Below are 17,486 nucleotides of genomic sequence, written 5' to 3' on the forward strand. Positions count from 1 at the left end.
GCACTGCGCGAACCACTTCGTAACTGACCCGATCCAGTTTTTCCCATTATTACGACGTTATATGACTACTTAAAGTTTACAGTTTAGTTATTTCTAACAATTTTTGCCAATTTCCCTAGTGAGAAATGAGCCTGCAAAAACAGAATGTCGATTTGATCCTACGTATTATCATCACCTAAGTACAGTACACTTATTGCCGTGAAAATAATTGTGTGGCGAGTTAATAATAATAATAATTTTTTTTTATCCGAACAAATTAATCAGTCTTCCGATCAAATTCGATTGGTTCTGTATAAAGATGTGTTTAGAAATATTTGATAGCACTTGGACGTTTTTGCGGAAAGACCACGTCCGAGAAGGAAAGCGCTACGGAATTCTTTCCGTTCCACCTTTAAATCGTCCATTTCTATTCCGTTCTCCAAATCGTAAATCTCCTTCGCTTCGCACCTACTGTTATTTACATCTTTGGCGTCGAAGCTCTCACCACAAATGCTTGAAATTTCAACCGCGAAAGTCGATTCTTCTTTCACTTTTGTCACGCACTTTTGTCTTAAAAGAAGATTCCGTGTTAATCACGTCATCGTCATTATTTGTCGATTGTAGATGACATTTCGATTGTGTGTAACGAATATTCTCCTTCCGAATCTCCACGCGCGGATGATTACGATTAAAATCGATACGTACGGACGGGATGTTCCTAATGTTTCGATCGGATGCGAGAACGTGTTATCATTCGACCTCATTTGTGTATTAAAAGAACTTATGTAAATTGATAACCCTAATCGTTAAAACATTTTAAACGAATCTGTAATTAAGTAAAATCGCTTATTAGCCTAACTTTTGAAACTATACAGTGAGCTTATAGTTAATTTTTAACGTTATAAACTATCATTTTATATGTACAAAAAATATTTTAAAAATATGGCCAAGTAATATTTTTTTTAGTTTATTGTAAGCTCAGATTATATCATTTTTATTGAACGAAGAGGAAAACAAACTTTTCTCGCAACACAAAATTCAATTAAAAGTTTAAATGTTTATATCTATATTTATTTAGACCTATTTATATTTACACAAATTACATGATGATGCCAATTGGACCAAAAAAAAGAAAGAAAAAGAAAAAAAGAGCCATCTTCAGAATAACGATAAGAAAAACTGTAGTTTTACAGTTTTTATTTGGATATTTGTGTTTGGATCTAATACTAAAATGTTAAAGTAAAAACTTATAGAATCCTTAAACAAATATGAATAGAATAATGCAGTAGATTAACATCGTCTCTTCTTAATCATTTCAATTAATAGGCAATTTTTCTTGTTACTTCCAATTATAGTCTTTCTCAGAATAAGAGTGGAGTTACGGTCATTAGCTTACATACGCGAAGGAAAATAATTCCGTGTTCATTACAAAATAAAACACAATTTTAGTATTATACATATAATACATATATTAAAAAATAATAAGATATTTATATATATTATATATAAATATCTTATTATATATTATATATATTTATTTATATATATTAAACTGTTATAATCTATTTGGAAATATATCTACGATAAAGTTGAGATTATAAAAAAAAACAAAAAAAGAATCAAACAATGTGATATGACGTAATATTTAAAGTTTTTATTCTATTAATTGTTATTCTGTCTTTGTTGCTTAGCCATGGCTGCAGAGTGATACACATTCAAGATCCACCACAAAGGCTTCATTCTTATTATGAGAAATACTACAATAACGAGTTGCTCGAGATTAAATTGTGAAGTAAGGAGACGGTCGAATACTGTAATATTTTCTTCATTTTACTTAAGCGAAAGGTTTTTGTCAATTGATCTAAAAGCCGTTATACCATTAACCGAGATTAATATATATAACTTTACTTAACCCCGTTGGTTTTCTTACTTATCGCTTTAATAAAATACAAATATTTGCATTTTATTGAATTCCTAAACATTTGATAACAGAACTGAAATTTATCATTTTCTGCCTTACAATATACATAACAATCGAATTTTTAAAATGAAAACGGATGAAGTTCTATCGATAATATTACACGCTACTGCTAATTTAATACTTTTCCAAGTCTCATTTTTAACTCTTTAAAATCCGAATTTTTAGAATAAAAGAATCGATTCTCAATGAATTATTTATCTCCTATTTGAATTAAAACATAATCGAGTTAGGCTATTTTAAAAAGTTTTTCTTTTTATATTTCATTTTATTCAAAGACCATAGAAGTTTTTATTTCCGTTTGGTAAGTTTCGGTCCGCGTGGAAAGATTGTAATTTGTATAATAATATACATTGGTTGTCTTTGCTTGTTAATCATATGATGTGACGTTTGAAATGTCGTTCAAACTGTTTCGTTTGTAGAACAAAGGTTCAAAGTTTATTTTTTATATAATACTGTATCATTTTATTCATTATTTAGGAAATAATATTTTTCTTTTAAACTATCGTGTTCAAAAGTAATCAGCATTTAATCTTAATCACTTTTACTAAAACATAAATAAATAAAATAAAGATTATCTCTAAAATTAAAATTCTTCTTTCCATAAACGTAGTCGCCGTTAACCGTCCCGTATTTATTGGAAAAGTATATTTATTCGCGTCGCCAATAGCTGTCGTACTAAAATAAATTATACAGGCCTACTATTAATTAAATACGCGCGAGCCCAGTGCCGTAACTAGGCAGGTGCAACAGNACTTAATTTTAAAAGGTGAGATGGATTATATCGACTCGAGATATGAACACGACCCCCTTTTTCTTCCATCACCAAATTTTAACAGTATCAATACCCCTAGTAAACAAACCTTCTTGCAAAATTTAAGAAAATTTTTAAGCTTCAACGAAGATGAACAAAGTGCTCCTTCACACATAAACAGGTATATACAGATAAAAATCTCGAATTATTCTGCATATTCTCGATGTTTCTAGGTGCCGAGTCCAAAAATGTAAAAATTATTTGACCAATCGTCATACTTTCCCTCTGTTATAGGCCTATATAATAATAGATAAGAGAGCCGGGAAAGTAAAAAGTACTGGCGGTTCCGTTATAATCTTAAGAAATTGTTTTACGTCTATATGTGGTCCGTCGTTAAGCTGCATCTACCTATACAACCAAAATTGAATTATGGAATACTTCTATCAGGAAAAACATTTAATTACAGTACATTCTAAATCAACTGCAAGTGTTTACGAAATAATTTTCTACGCCCTTTTAAACCTCGAGAATAATTTATTAACCTCAATACATTACAAAAACGAAGAAATTGATAATACTATATACTGTATATTAAAAAAAATTATTCGTTTCATAATATAAGCTGCTATAGAATAAAGTGAAACACCATTTAATACATAATCACTACAAATAAAAAGAATTTGGATGTAAAGAAAGAATAGAAGAGTATTTTCAAAAACATCGAACAATTGGGCAAAAATCTATTCCACACATCTGTAAAACTTTCGAACTCCACACAGGAAAATATAAAAAGAATTAAAGATCATAGTTAAGTAGAATATGACATGAAAACTATAACGAAAATGTATTGAAATAAGACGAATATTAAATTCAACTAATATAATAGCGTTATTATTATTATTATTTTTTTGAAAAGATTTCTGAAAAACATAGCTACGAAGTCCTTTTGGCTTGTAATTTGCATGATCAATTTGCATGTTTAAGTTAAGTGAAATAATACTTTACACGTCGAGCAAAACATAATTCAAGGATAAAAATTTCTGATGTTATTCATTTTCACAATTAGCTAAAAATACAATATATTTGGAAAAAACAATTGCAGTCTTACGATTATACTTATAGTGATATATTATAATACCTATGCAGTATAACTCTCTCTGAGGAAGGATCTATCTACTGTATTAATAATAATTGTCGAGTTTTTAAGTACAGTACATTCCATTCGCTCTTCGATAAAGCGAAAAGTAGAAAGACCCTCGTTGCGTGCTCACCGGTGGCTGTCTGAATAACACTACTGATTACTGGTAGCTGGTCGTGGGTTTGCGCTTCGCCAACGGGCTAGCCACGTGCAGTTTTCTGGGGTATCTTCCGTTAGTAACATGTAAATAGAAGCCAGTTTCCCATAAAAGACCTCCCGGATGGTATTTCCCTCTTGGTAGATCGCGCAAATGTTGCGTTGCCGTATACGAATAAAACCAAACTAAAACCGTCGTTTCGTTATTGCTTTCCCGGCAGTTATAAGTGAGGGAAAGTAAGGCGATCGATCAAAAAATGATTCCCCAAGTTTTTTACATTTTTTGGACTCAGAGTACCTTGAAACGTCGAGAAATGCAAAAAAATGCATTTCCTGTTTTTTTTCTGTATGTATAGATGTTAGTGTTTGGGGCACGATTTTGTTCACCTGTTTGAAGCTTAATAACTCCTATGCTTATTGTCGAAAATTTCTGAAATTTTGCAGGGAAGTTTGTGTAATAGGGTGATTTATGCTATTAAATTTTGGTGGTTAAAGGTCGAGGGGAAAGGTGTGGAGATAAAGGGGTCGTGTCGTATCTCGAGTAGGGTCTGACTTGACGATTTTACTCATTAGCATTTACAACTTTTTTATAAACCGACCCCTACCCTCAAAATTAAGTTATTTTTACCATTTTACAATAATTAATAATATTTAAAAGTTCTTTTTAATAAAATATCGTAACAGATGGCGCCACTAAATGTTGCCGGAAAAATTAAGCAACTCATTGCTGGATTTTTAACTTTTAATTAATAGTAATTAAGTTCCATCGTCCTGATTGATAATTTTTTGGCACTTAAAGGCCCAAAGAGGTTCTTTTTCTAGACCCATAGTGGGTTTACTGGAACCTCTTTGGGTTTATCTAAGGCTGTAGGCTGACGATGGAATGCTCGGTGTATCCGGGCAGATCGCCTTAAAAAATTCCTGGGAGTTGCACGTACAGTACAATACAATCCTTAGTTTCCCAGAGCGGTAGGCTGACGCATTAACCGAGTCGGCCACCAAATAACAATGGTAGTGTCAAAATTACATATTTGTTAACCAAAGTTAATTGAGCTAATCGAGAACGTTTGTACTCTTAAACCTAACATTCCTTCCTACAATTTTATATTTCTGTTTGTTGTTTGATTTGCGTGTCGACCAAATCACACAAGACGACATTGCCGCAGCCATCCGTCGTACCAGTTACGCCACTGACCATTACTTTTTGTAACGGTTCGATAAAAACCGATTATCAAATGCGTATACTTCTCTGCTTGTGTTATGTGCGAACACCATTAACCTATTCGGCGTGATTGATAGGGTTACTAACGTTCAGAATTTTTCGAACTGTCCGAAATTTCAGTTATTATTTAAAAAATTTTTCAGATATGTACAGTACTGTACTTTAGATGGACAAAGAATTTGAAAAACTCCGGGAACTTTTCATGACGGACCGTCCATGAAAAGTTTTCGGAGTTTTTCGAGCAGTTCGGATTCGTTCTCCGGTGTGGTAGGCTGACGCATTAACCGCTTCGCCATCCGTTTGTCTCATCACCATAATTATCAACGGAAGGAGGAAACGTTCTCAAGATTGTACCAGTTTGATTGTACGTCTTCTTTTGCTCAACACGTTTTGCTTTTTTCACATTGTGTTCGAAATTTGTTACTCTGAAAGTTGACAACACTAATGACTGACGGAACATCGCTTATCGTCCAGCTGTGTAATGACATTTATGTTGGATGTTGCTTTATTTATAGGAATTTTCGGAACAGAAATCAGGTTTCTAACGCTATTATTAGGCTAGTGTCGTCCTACCTTTTTGAACGTCGAGAATCGTCAGGTGGATGACTTTTTAACCGGAATATTGATTTGAACACCCTTAAACAATAATAAAATATTTTAATGATAACTTTTCTCGGGAATTTCCGGTCACGCCACCGAATAATATCTAGAAATTGGCTCGATTGTGATGCTGTTAATGCTTCCGCGCCATCTGGTGATTAGAAGGCCACTTTCGACAAAATGAAAAAAAAAAAAAAAATGACGAGCGGTGTAAACGGTTACTTTTGAACGATTTTCTTATCTGAACAACTTAGAACAATGATCGACTACTATTTAAACATTTTGGCCAATAATTCGATTGGATGTGGTAAAAATTTGCGTTAATAAACTACGACCGTCAGTTTGACATCGTTTCTGAGACACTAAGTACGATTAACCCACGGAGTATAACGTTCTTATATCTATTTATTTAAGTCTTGTTAACTCACCTTTAATTTATTAATTTAATTTTTCTTCGACGAGACGAGATTAGGCATTGATAAATGTGAACCTATCGCATCGTAATTTATATTAAAACTTTCGGGTTCTGCCTTGCCAATAAAAATACCAAAATTATAGTTCTAATTTTCTCACAACGTGTACATAGGAAATTCACTAGGCAAATGTTCTGAATTTTAAAAAAAATATTTCAGTTTTTGGAGTTACTTAAAAAGAAGCGATGTGACTCGATTGTGAAAAATCCAAAATACGAAGTTATTTTCAAATGAAATAATGAAACTCCTATTTGCATTTTTCATTGAGATATTTCTTTCTTCTTATCATTGGAGAGCCACTTCGAAATCTAATCGTCGATTAACGTTAAACGAATTTATTAACAACGTTTAGAAACTAGGAATTAATCTTGTAGAATCAGACCCGATCGCCCCCTCCCATCTCGTCGCTAATCGAATCCAAACGACGATATTTGGTGGATGTTAGCGAATACGTTATAAGATTTTCTCCTCTTCTTTAAATAAATCGACGAAATTGTCGGATGTCTTAGGAACTTTTACAGTCGGAGAGAAAAAAAAGAATCCGACGTAAAAGTTTGCGCTTACTAAATGACTTTTGACTAAATGATCATGTCTGATTCTAATCTTTTTCCATTCGTATTCGGTTCAAACTAAGGACGAGATAAATCCGGAAGACGTAGAATTAATCGTCCGATGGAATTTCGACCCGGGCCATTATTCTAACGATTGCGTTTTTGTGCTTTCAGAAATACATTCCAGTCATGAGCCGCCCGATAGTGCTGTCCGGCGTCAGAACCACCATCTGGACTTCCGTCTACGCCGATATCTCGGTGAGTCTACCTTTATCTATCGTACTTTAGTGAATATTGTTCCGTCGATTCACTACGTCGATAGACGTCGTCTGGTGTCACCGTCGACGATGACACCAGACTAAGAACGGTCGGAGCTATTAAAGGATGAACGGAAACTGCCGTCGCTGCGCTTGCTTTGTTTCTGCTAGAAATTAATTATTGTGATGTAATAAACAAAAAACATTCGAGGGAGATAAGTCGGACGATATCACAACGTGAGTTCGAACTTCGTTTCGCGCCACATGATCCCTATGACCGTCACTATAAAATTTCTTACGGATATTTGCATTATTCTGTTATTTTTGTTTCTAGTGTCTGTCGCTCATTTAAAGCTTCTTTCCATAAACGTAGTCGCCGTTAACCGTCCCGTATTTATTGGAAAAGTATATTTATTCGCGTCGCCAATAGCTGTCGTACTAAAATAAATTATACAGGCCTACTATTAATTAAATACGCGCGAGCCCAGTGCCGTAACTAGGCAGGTGCAACAGGTGCACCCGCACAGGGTCCACTTGAAAGATGGGCCTAAAATGCATGTATTTGTTTTATTACTTTCCCAAACCTAATTAATCTAGGGGCCTAAATGCAAATTCCTGCACAGGGCACAGGAATGGCTAGTTACGGCACTGCGCGAACCACTTCGTAACTGACCCGATCCAGTTTTTCCCATTATTACGACGTTATATGACTACTTAAAGTTTACAGTTTAGTTATTTCTAACAATTTTTGCCAATTTCCCTAGTGAGAAATGAGCCTGCAAAAACAGAATGTCGATTTGATCCTACGTATTATCATCACCTAAGTACAGTACACTTATTGCCGTGAAAATAATTGTGTGGCGAGTTAATAATAATAATAATTTTTTTTTATCCGAACAAATTAATCAGTCTTCCGATCAAATTCGATTGGTTCTGTATAAAGATGTGTTTAGAAATATTTGATAGCACTTGGACGTTTTTGCGGAAAGACCACGTCCGAGAAGGAAAGCGCTACGGAATTCTTTCCGTTCCACCTTTAAATCGTCCATTTCTATTCCGTTCTCCAAATCGTAAATCTCCTTCGCTTCGCACCTACTGTTATTTACATCTTTGGCGTCGAAGCTCTCACCACAAATGCTTGAAATTTCAACCGCGAAAGTCGATTCTTCTTTCACTTTTGTCACGCACTTTTGTCTTAAAAGAAGATTCCGTGTTAATCACGTCATCGTCATTATTTGTCGATTGTAGATGACATTTCGATTGTGTGTAACGAATATTCTCCTTCCGAATCTCCACGCGCGGATGATTACGATTAAAATCGATACGTACGGACGGGATGTTCCTAATGTTTCGATCGGATGCGAGAACGTGTTATCATTCGACCTCATTTGTGTATTAAAAGAACTTATGTAAATTGATAACCCTAATCGTTAAAACATTTTAAACGAATCTGTAATTAAGTAAAATCGCTTATTAGCCTAACTTTTGAAACTATACAGTGAGCTTATAGTTAATTTTTAACGTTATAAACTATCATTTTATATGTACAAAAAATATTTTAAAAATATGGCCAAGTAATATTTTTTTTAGTTTATTGTAAGCTCAGATTATATCATTTTTATTGAACGAAGAGGAAAACAAACTTTTCTCGCAACACAAAATTCAATTAAAAGTTTAAATGTTTATATCTATATTTATTTAGACCTATTTATATTTACACAAATTACATGATGATGCCAATTGGACCAAAAAAAAGAAAGAAAAAGAAAAAAAGAGCCATCTTCAGAATAACGATAAGAAAAACTGTAGTTTTACAGTTTTTATTTGGATATTTGTGTTTGGATCTAATACTAAAATGTTAAAGTAAAAACTTATAGAATCCTTAAACAAATATGAATAGAATAATGCAGTAGATTAACATCGTCTCTTCTTAATCATTTCAATTAATAGGCAATTTTTCTTGTTACTTCCAATTATAGTCTTTCTCAGAATAAGAGTGGAGTTACGGTCATTAGCTTACATACGCGAAGGAAAATAATTCCGTGTTCATTACAAAATAAAACACAATTTTAGTATTATACATATAATACATATATTAAAAATGATAAGAAAGACGTTTCGAAATATCAAGTTCCGAACAGTCTTTGTTGCTTAGCCATGGCTGCAGAGTGATACACATTCAAGATCCACCACAAAGGCTTCATTCTTATTCTGAGAAATACTACAATAACGAGTTGCTCGAGATTAAATGTGAAGTAAGGAGACGGTCGAATACTGTAATATTTTCTTCATTTTACTTAAGCGAAAGGTTTTTGTCAATTGATCTAAAAGCCGTTATACCATTAACCGAGATTAATATATATAACTTTACTTAACCCCGTTGGTTTTCTTACTTATCGCTTTAATAAAATACAAATATTTGCATTTTATTGAATTCCTAAACATTTGATAACAGAACTGAAATTTATCATTTTCTGCCTTACAATATACATAACAATCGAATTTTTAAAATGAAAACGGATGAAGTTCTATCGATAATATTACACGCTACTGCTAATTTAATACTTTTCCAAGTCTCATTTTTAACTCTTTAAAATCCGAATTTTTAGAATAAAAGAATCGATTCTCAATGAATTATTTATCTCCTATTTGAATTAAAACATAATCGAGTTAGGCTATTTTAAAAAGTTTTTCTTTTTATATTTCATTTTATTCAAAGACCATAGAAGTTTTTATTTCCGTTTGGTAAGTTTCGGTCCGCGTGGAAAGATTGTAATTTGTATAATAATATACATTGGTTGTCTTTGCTTGTTAATCATATGATGTGACGTTTGAAATGTCGTTCAAACTGTTTCGTTTGTAGAACAAAGGTTCAAAGTTTATTTTTTATATAATACTGTATCATTTTATTCATTATTTAGGAAATAATATTTTTCTTTTAAACTATCGTGTTCAAAAGTAATCAGCATTTAATCTTAATCACTTTTACTAAAACATAAATAAATAAAATAAAGATTATCTCTAAAATTAAAATTAAAATGAACATAAAGGTAACTGTTCAAATGCAAAAAACAAATTTGGCTAATATTTTAAAAATTTTTTAGCAGGTTACTTCGTTTCTAACCAGAAATAATAGGCTACTTCTTACTCGTTAGGTTAGTTTTTATCAAGGGATAAACAGCCGAAACTGATGTTAGCGAAAAAAATTTCGCTAACATCAGTTTCGGCTGTTTATCCCTTGTCAGATGGGAGATGTTAGCGAAAAAAATTTCGCTAACATCTCCCATCTGACCATTCTATACTTTCGTGTATATTATCCAATAACCATACGTCATGATTAAAAAAAAATCCTACATTTATTAGTAAACCGACATGTCGTAGAATCAATAGGAGTTCATTTTCTTCCTACATATGTTCTAAAGACTTGACTTTTTTTGTTCGATTCATTTCTTCCTGTTCGACGAAAAATCAATGTCATTTACGAAAGTTTCTTCTCGACTATAAATGCTTTTTAAAATACAAAAAAAAAATGACACTTCTAAACGATGGTTCGTGTTACATTTGAAACGATTGAGAAATAATACGAGAAGACAAAGGAAGCGACAACAATCCTGAAATTCTAGGGATCTATAATATATAATCATCGAATTGTCCAAAAAAATAAGTAAATAAAATAAAAAGAAAGAAGAAAAATCCTCGAAATTGGATCCTATTTTAACTATTTTATGCCGGCTATAAACCGTTTAGCATAGGACCATAAAATATTTTGGAAATTACGAAATTTGCAGAACGTTCGTCGAGTCGCTTCTATTTTATTCCTGATGAAATTTATTCCATTCTATAACATTTATGATAAATTAGAATATAGACCTTTTAATATTACTCCTAATTCCCAGTTCCTGACTTTGAATTGTTCTTTTCCACCTGTATCCAGTAAAGGCTTTGATTTTGCCACGTTCGTCAAGCAATATCCGAATTGCTCTTCGCTTCATTTTACTTTGGACAATATTTCTTCTATTTATTATATATTTTTTATAATAGAACATTTTTACCGCTGAGTCAGCCATTTCTGTTTATGGATATCATCAAGTTTGGATTAATTAATTCCCTGTCAATGGTGTTGTGATATTTTAATTGTCATTTCAATGCTTTCAAATTTTCGGTTGCCGTCAAGGGATGTTTTATGCAAATAAGATTAAATAAGGTTTTGATTAAATAATTATTTGGTTTAAAGGGTATCTTTGCAATTTTGAAAACGACTTGGGTATATTATCTGTTAATGATATTAGAAATAAACTACTTTAAACGGAATTTGAGTTGTAGTTTTTGTATTGTTTCGTAAAGTAGATGTAACATTTTATTTATAAATTGTATAATTATTTTACTAAGTATATATCTCAATGAAGCTATTATAAATATCGGCTATAAGGGAATAGTTTTTGCTATTTTTGTGTATCTTAAATTATTGCTTGTTAGTTTGTATTTCTGTTTTATATATCATAAATTATTTTATCAGCGCAAATACCACGTATGTCTAATATAAGAATACATTATGTAATATAACTATTATAACAAAAATTTATTCTATTAGAATAAAGTGATTTGATGATGATGAAATAATTGCCGGAAATTACAGACCAATATTGTTGCCTGCGTTTTATAATCGTAATAGTATAGAGAACATAATTTGCAACAAAGAACTTTATTTTCGTTTTCATTCTAAAACAGCAAATAGGCCGAATTGAGAACGTAAACAAATTTTTGCAAATTGCCTGGTTGTTAGAAACGTGTTAATCGCTAACACTTGTACTCGGACATAGCAATAACAATCCTTGTGCCATAAATGTTTTATTTATCTATGGGTAGAAAGCTCATTCCAAGCGTTTTTATACTGTGAAAGTCGGGTAAGCATTCTTATTTTCTATCTTCTGAGAGAATTTTTCGAAGTTTCGACGGTTTGTTATTATCTTTCGTTCCGTTTTCTGTGTCATTCAATGTCTGAGTATAGGGAACTACATAATTTACAACAAGGTTGACGTAACATGTCTTCCTGATCGATGTTTTCTTTAGGATGATTCTGTGTTAATCAGTGACGAAGTGCCTAAGCTTAAGGCTAAGCCTACACTTCCTAAATGTTAAACTTTATCGATTAAAAATTTTAATTAATCATATTGAATACACCGAAAACTGACCATTAGATAGCGTGCATATGAAATATAGAGCTAATCTTCGATAGTCTCATGTCTTGCATGCAGATTTCAAGCGCACACTCAGTGAGAAAACTGGCATTGTAAGCAGCATTTGGTAAAGGCGTATTCACACTGGAACTATCTGAGCCGTCTTGTCAGTTCAAATCATCCAACCGTGACTCGAAAGAAGAACGACAAAACACTAAGCAGATCAGTCCTCAAACGGCATAAATCTTGACTAGTGAGATACACTGTAACATAATGCTTTATCTTCTCATTAGCATTTGATGAAAATTATCTTCTCATTAGCATTTGATGAAAATCGTCACTTTTTATTTTGTTAAAATTCTCGTTGTTTCTTTTTTCATTTTAAGATTTTATTTCTATTACAAGATTCCACGTGCTAAGTAAACAAAAGAACGTTTCTCATTGGTTATGATGTTTTTACATAAGCTACATCTTTAACGATTGATTTCTTCGAGACGGCTATCGTTCCGGCGAAAAGTCTGACTAGCTAAACGTAACAGACTCGTTGTCCACGTTTTGTTGCTATGGTACTGCAGGTGGAGACGAACTAACCTAGTCTGAATCCTCCTTAACAATGAGGCTAGCCTCGTCTATCAATAAAATTCTGTATTTACAGCTGGGGTATTTAACGATGGTAGTGTTTTCAGCAAAGTATACATATGTGTGATTAATTATAGTGTTATTTTATTTGTTTTTTATTTTTAATTTTAATTATTATTTTGCTTTGGACATCGCTATTTCAGTTACTGTTGACTAAGTGTTTCGACTTGATTTAAATTTTAGTTATTATTTTCTTAAAATATAATAATGTTTTATATCAAGTAACTTTCGAAGAACAAGAAATTACTTTCTCCAAACAAAAATCTCCCCGCATAAAACAACAGCCTTACGTATTAATTTAATTATTATTACTTGCTTAATCGAGTACTCAGCCTAGTACTGGAAATTATAAAAATACATACCCAAATTTTTAATATTTCTTTTATTTAACATCCTGTAAATCAGTGATGAGCATCCTTTTCTGGATGCGGGTGAACTTCGTAGGTTTCCGGCGGGCCGCACGCATTTTTTCTTACGAAGTTGAAGACTGTGCTAGCATATTCCTTAACTTTTAGTACACATGGTACTAAAATAATATATGTTAATGTTATGCAAACTAGTAATAGTGGTCTACTGGTACTTAGTTTATTCTCGTCGTTTTACTGGTCACAAAAATCAACTTGATTAGTGTTGCACAATGTAGCAGAAAACAGGAAAATAAATTACGTTGCCAAAGCCCTTGAGGCCGCATATTACGATCTCGCAGATTGCTCAAGACTATAGTCCATCAAAATATTTTATTTCACTATTTTCTTGGAGAGCATTAAAAGGTAAAATGTTCACAAAATCCCGAATACTTTCAAAACTATTCGATTCATCATCGAGGGGGATTTCAGAAGAGACGTTAACAAGATATAATATTCGAACAATTTTTCATGAAATCAACATTGTAAAACAGTTTGCAAGTACTCGGGATTTTGTGAATGTTTATAGGGAATTGTCTTTCATTTAAAACAGTAAAATAAATTATTTAAACAAATTATGTGTACTTTAATTTGCAAAAAAAATATATGCAAAAAAATTTGACTGTAACTTGTGATTTAATTTTGAATTTAATATAGAAACCGACCGTAGGTTTCGAAATATAGATCACATTGCCTGGTAAAGTGCTTTAATATAGCTTGGTAAGCAAGCCAATGACAATTTGAAACGGGCTATGTCATTGGATTGCTTATCCAGTTGTATTAAAGTCGCTTTATTGTGCAACGTGTAAACCCATAGTATTTGAAATAGCAAGGAGTAGTATTGTTTAGCAAACTATAAGAATTTTAATTCCCGTTTCTATTCATGACGTAATCATCAATTTAATTAACTGTATTTTTTAAAAATTTTTTGTAACCAAACCAGTTATTTCAATTTTAGGGCTTATCATACCAGTAAATGTGCAGACCGGATGGCCGAGCGGTCGAGGCGGCAGCCCACTGCTCTGGTGGACTCCGGGTTCGAGTCCGGACAGGTCGATAAATCTCAGGAATTTTTCGAGGGGTGGTCCGTCTGGATATGTCGGTCACGCTCCTCATCACCCGGCCGCCCCATTGTGATCTGGTTGAACCCATAATGGGCTTGCTAATAGAGGCCCTCTTAGTGCCTACAGGCCGGAAGGAGTTTTTTGAAAAAAAACATCAGTGAATGAGATATTGCCAAAAAATTGTTTTAGTTTATTTTATATCTAACAAGTAAGTTTACAAAAAAATAAAGAAATTTTACAATGATTGAATCTAAATCTTTACACCCAAATACATTTTGGACTCTTTCGGAGGCCCTCTTCAGTTGGTGTTTTTATGAAGATTACAAAATAAAATATACGTAAAATTTACATTAAAAGGTCTAAATAACCACGAAGACACCACAATTAAAGAAACTGATTTTATCTCATATGTGCTGTATAGGTTCAGTCTTCTTTTGATTTTTTTATAATCAATCCAGCCGTGGACAGAGCTACACACAATTAACAATAATTACTAACAAACTACATGTAGCATTAAGCGATAAAGACAATGGACTTAATACTCACAATTAAGGCCTCTGAAGTAACATTACATCAAAAATAATTACTGTAGTATACACCTTTACCTTAATTAAGGGTAAAAACAATGAACAATACGCTTGTATTTTTTTCTTATGAAAAGATAAATCTAACACGTTATACTAATTGATGTGGCTGGAAAAGTACTGTAACACTGTAAAATGTGTATAAATATTTTCAATAAAAACAATTTAAAATTTAAGTCATATAGTGTATATAAATATTATTTTACCTTTTATTTTATACCAACAATAATATTTTAACTGACGATCCACATTATTTAACTTTTCAGCCTATCCTTATCTATTGGTATTAATCGAAACAAACTGTTTGTGATATTATTTTCACCTGTAATGTATAGTAATTTAAATTTGAAAAGTTGTAAGTGCAATACTAACATTCGATTCCTGTAGAATTTTTAGACCATGAAAAATATATTTCCAAAGGTCTATGATCAGTTAACATAGAAATTCAGTTCCGTGAGGTAAATACAGTCGATTCCGTTTAATTGGGCCACCGGTTAATCGAGGCGGCCGCTTTATTGGGCCTAATCTCAATAACGGAAACCAAACTAATAAATTAATATAAATTTTTTTTGTTTTTCTTTTTTTTGTTGGTTTTGTTGATTTACTGTAAGATGCTTGTAAAAGGCCAACCTGGCCACAGTGTCTTTTGAGAAAAAAAAATAATACATAATTTAATCGCTTAATTGGGACAGTAGCAGAAAAGGAATTTATCAAGTTTTAATATATTTTAGGGAATCTTCCGAAAATATGTAGATACTACCTACATTAATGTCGTGTAGGACTAACGATTGGCAGAGACAAAGCGATTTTGTCTTTCGTTCGTTAGTTCAGTTTTTTCCGGAGGGGGTCACCATAGCGGAACCTATCCCGTCTATGATGGACCTGAATCCGAGCTACTGACCCTGCTCTGGATTGGACCGGACGATCTCTTTAAAAGTGATGGGACAAATGACCCCTATGGGACAAAGATTTCCGGATAGTTTTTCAAGGTCTCTCGACTGAGTTGGAAGACAGCTAGAGTTTCCTTGGAAGGTATTGTGTGCATAATTACGTCAAGATTCGAACAGCAGCCATCCGATCGTTGAGACTAGCGTCCGGAGCTGGTGGATTCTGTGGACGCTCCTGCCGAAGTGGCCCATCTCCAAGTAAAGGAAACTGTGATCAAAGGAAGACTGTAAGTTGACTTTTGGACGAACCCTTTCCTTTAAGGGAGAAAGAAAAAACCGTTTGATCAGGAACGAATCGAACGTTCAACCCTTGTGTAATACTGTACTGTATTTGGCAACACTAGCGTGATGCGAATCAGTTATCTATTGTCGTGAGTCTGGCAAATTTATAGTACAAATATTTTCTGTATTTTGGTTTGATAAAGCATTAAAATAGGTACCTAATTATTATTATTTACCTATTTATTTATTTACTTACTTATTACGTATTTTATTTTAGAATTTATTATTAGTTCGTTTAATTGGGGCAGCCACTTAATTGAGCCAAAATAGATCAGTCCTAACGTGTCCCAATTAAGCGGAATCGACTGCATTGAAATGTTTTCAAACTCAGACTGTAACTATAACTTTTCTTTTCATCTATCTTTTTTCTACTTGAGATAAAATTACCACTTGAATATGCTACAGATCTAAGTATGATTATTTGAATTTTCTTGGTGTAATATAGCTCTTAGACCACAACAAAATGTATTCACTATCATTGTTACATGATAATTTAGTCTGTAATATGCTAAAGATGTTTGACTGGAGATAGCAAATTTTTTCAAATTTCGGAACACTTTTGTATGCCCGTTAGATCAATGCCATTCGACGCTATGAAATGATAGTAAAGTTAGATATAAATCTTGTATAAAATTCCATTAGACCAAGACTAAGTACAGATTTAACTTTGGAAGATGAAGTTGGTCCTTTAGGATTTTCGTAGTTCATTTTTTTTACTTCCATCGATGATATTTCTTTCGGTTCGAGGCAATGCCTCTTAAATTCAACTGTCGCCTATCTAAAATGATATTTTTCTCTACTTTGAGTTACATTTTATTCTGATATTCTTTTTAACACTCGACGTAGTCGTTCGTCGTGCTTATCCACGGTCGAATCGTACACGAGTATATCTTCGATGTTACGAACTCTTGGGATTCCCGAAATGGTCTGCTATAATATATGTTGAAAAATTTTTGGAGCAGAAAATATTTCAAAAAATAAGCGTTTGTACTTGAAAAGTGAAAACAGATCGTGTCACCATTCAGCTCAATTTTATAAAACTCTATATCCAAGTCAAGTTTAGAAATGAAGTTTATGTCTTCTATTTTTTGTGCTACTTCGTCAAATGCATAAATTTATAATTAATTAAACATACTATAGCTTGGTTTGCTTGGCACATATCGGTACAAAGACGCAAATTACCGTTAGGTTTATATAAGAGACAGAGTGGATTTAACGAACGGGTAGACTTGTTTACAAACATAGATTCAAAAACATAAAGTTAGAATTTTTTTAAACTTA

General features: G+C 32.7%; 1 protein-coding gene across 2 annotated transcripts in view; it reads left to right on the plus strand.

Moving 5' to 3' along the window:
- Nucleotides 1–7,026: 7,026 nt before the first annotated feature.
- Nucleotides 7,027–17,486, plus strand: part of LOC111620401 — a 61,733-nt gene continuing 51,273 nt past the window's right edge. For both annotated transcript variants that reach the window (XM_023362319.1, XM_023362318.1), the window contains exon 1: nt 7,027–7,109. In XM_023362319.1, the coding sequence (XP_023218087.1) occupies nt 7,041–7,109 (69 nt within the window). In that variant the 5' untranslated portion in view covers nt 7,027–7,040. The remainder of the gene's footprint in view (nt 7,110–17,486) is intronic.

This window comes from Centruroides sculpturatus, unplaced genomic scaffold (genome assembly GCF_000671375.1).
Source record: "Centruroides sculpturatus isolate CEXI.00-Female unplaced genomic scaffold, Cexi_2.0 scaffold209, whole genome shotgun sequence".
In the NCBI taxonomy this organism is placed as follows: Eukaryota; Metazoa; Arthropoda; class Arachnida; order Scorpiones; family Buthidae; genus Centruroides; species Centruroides sculpturatus.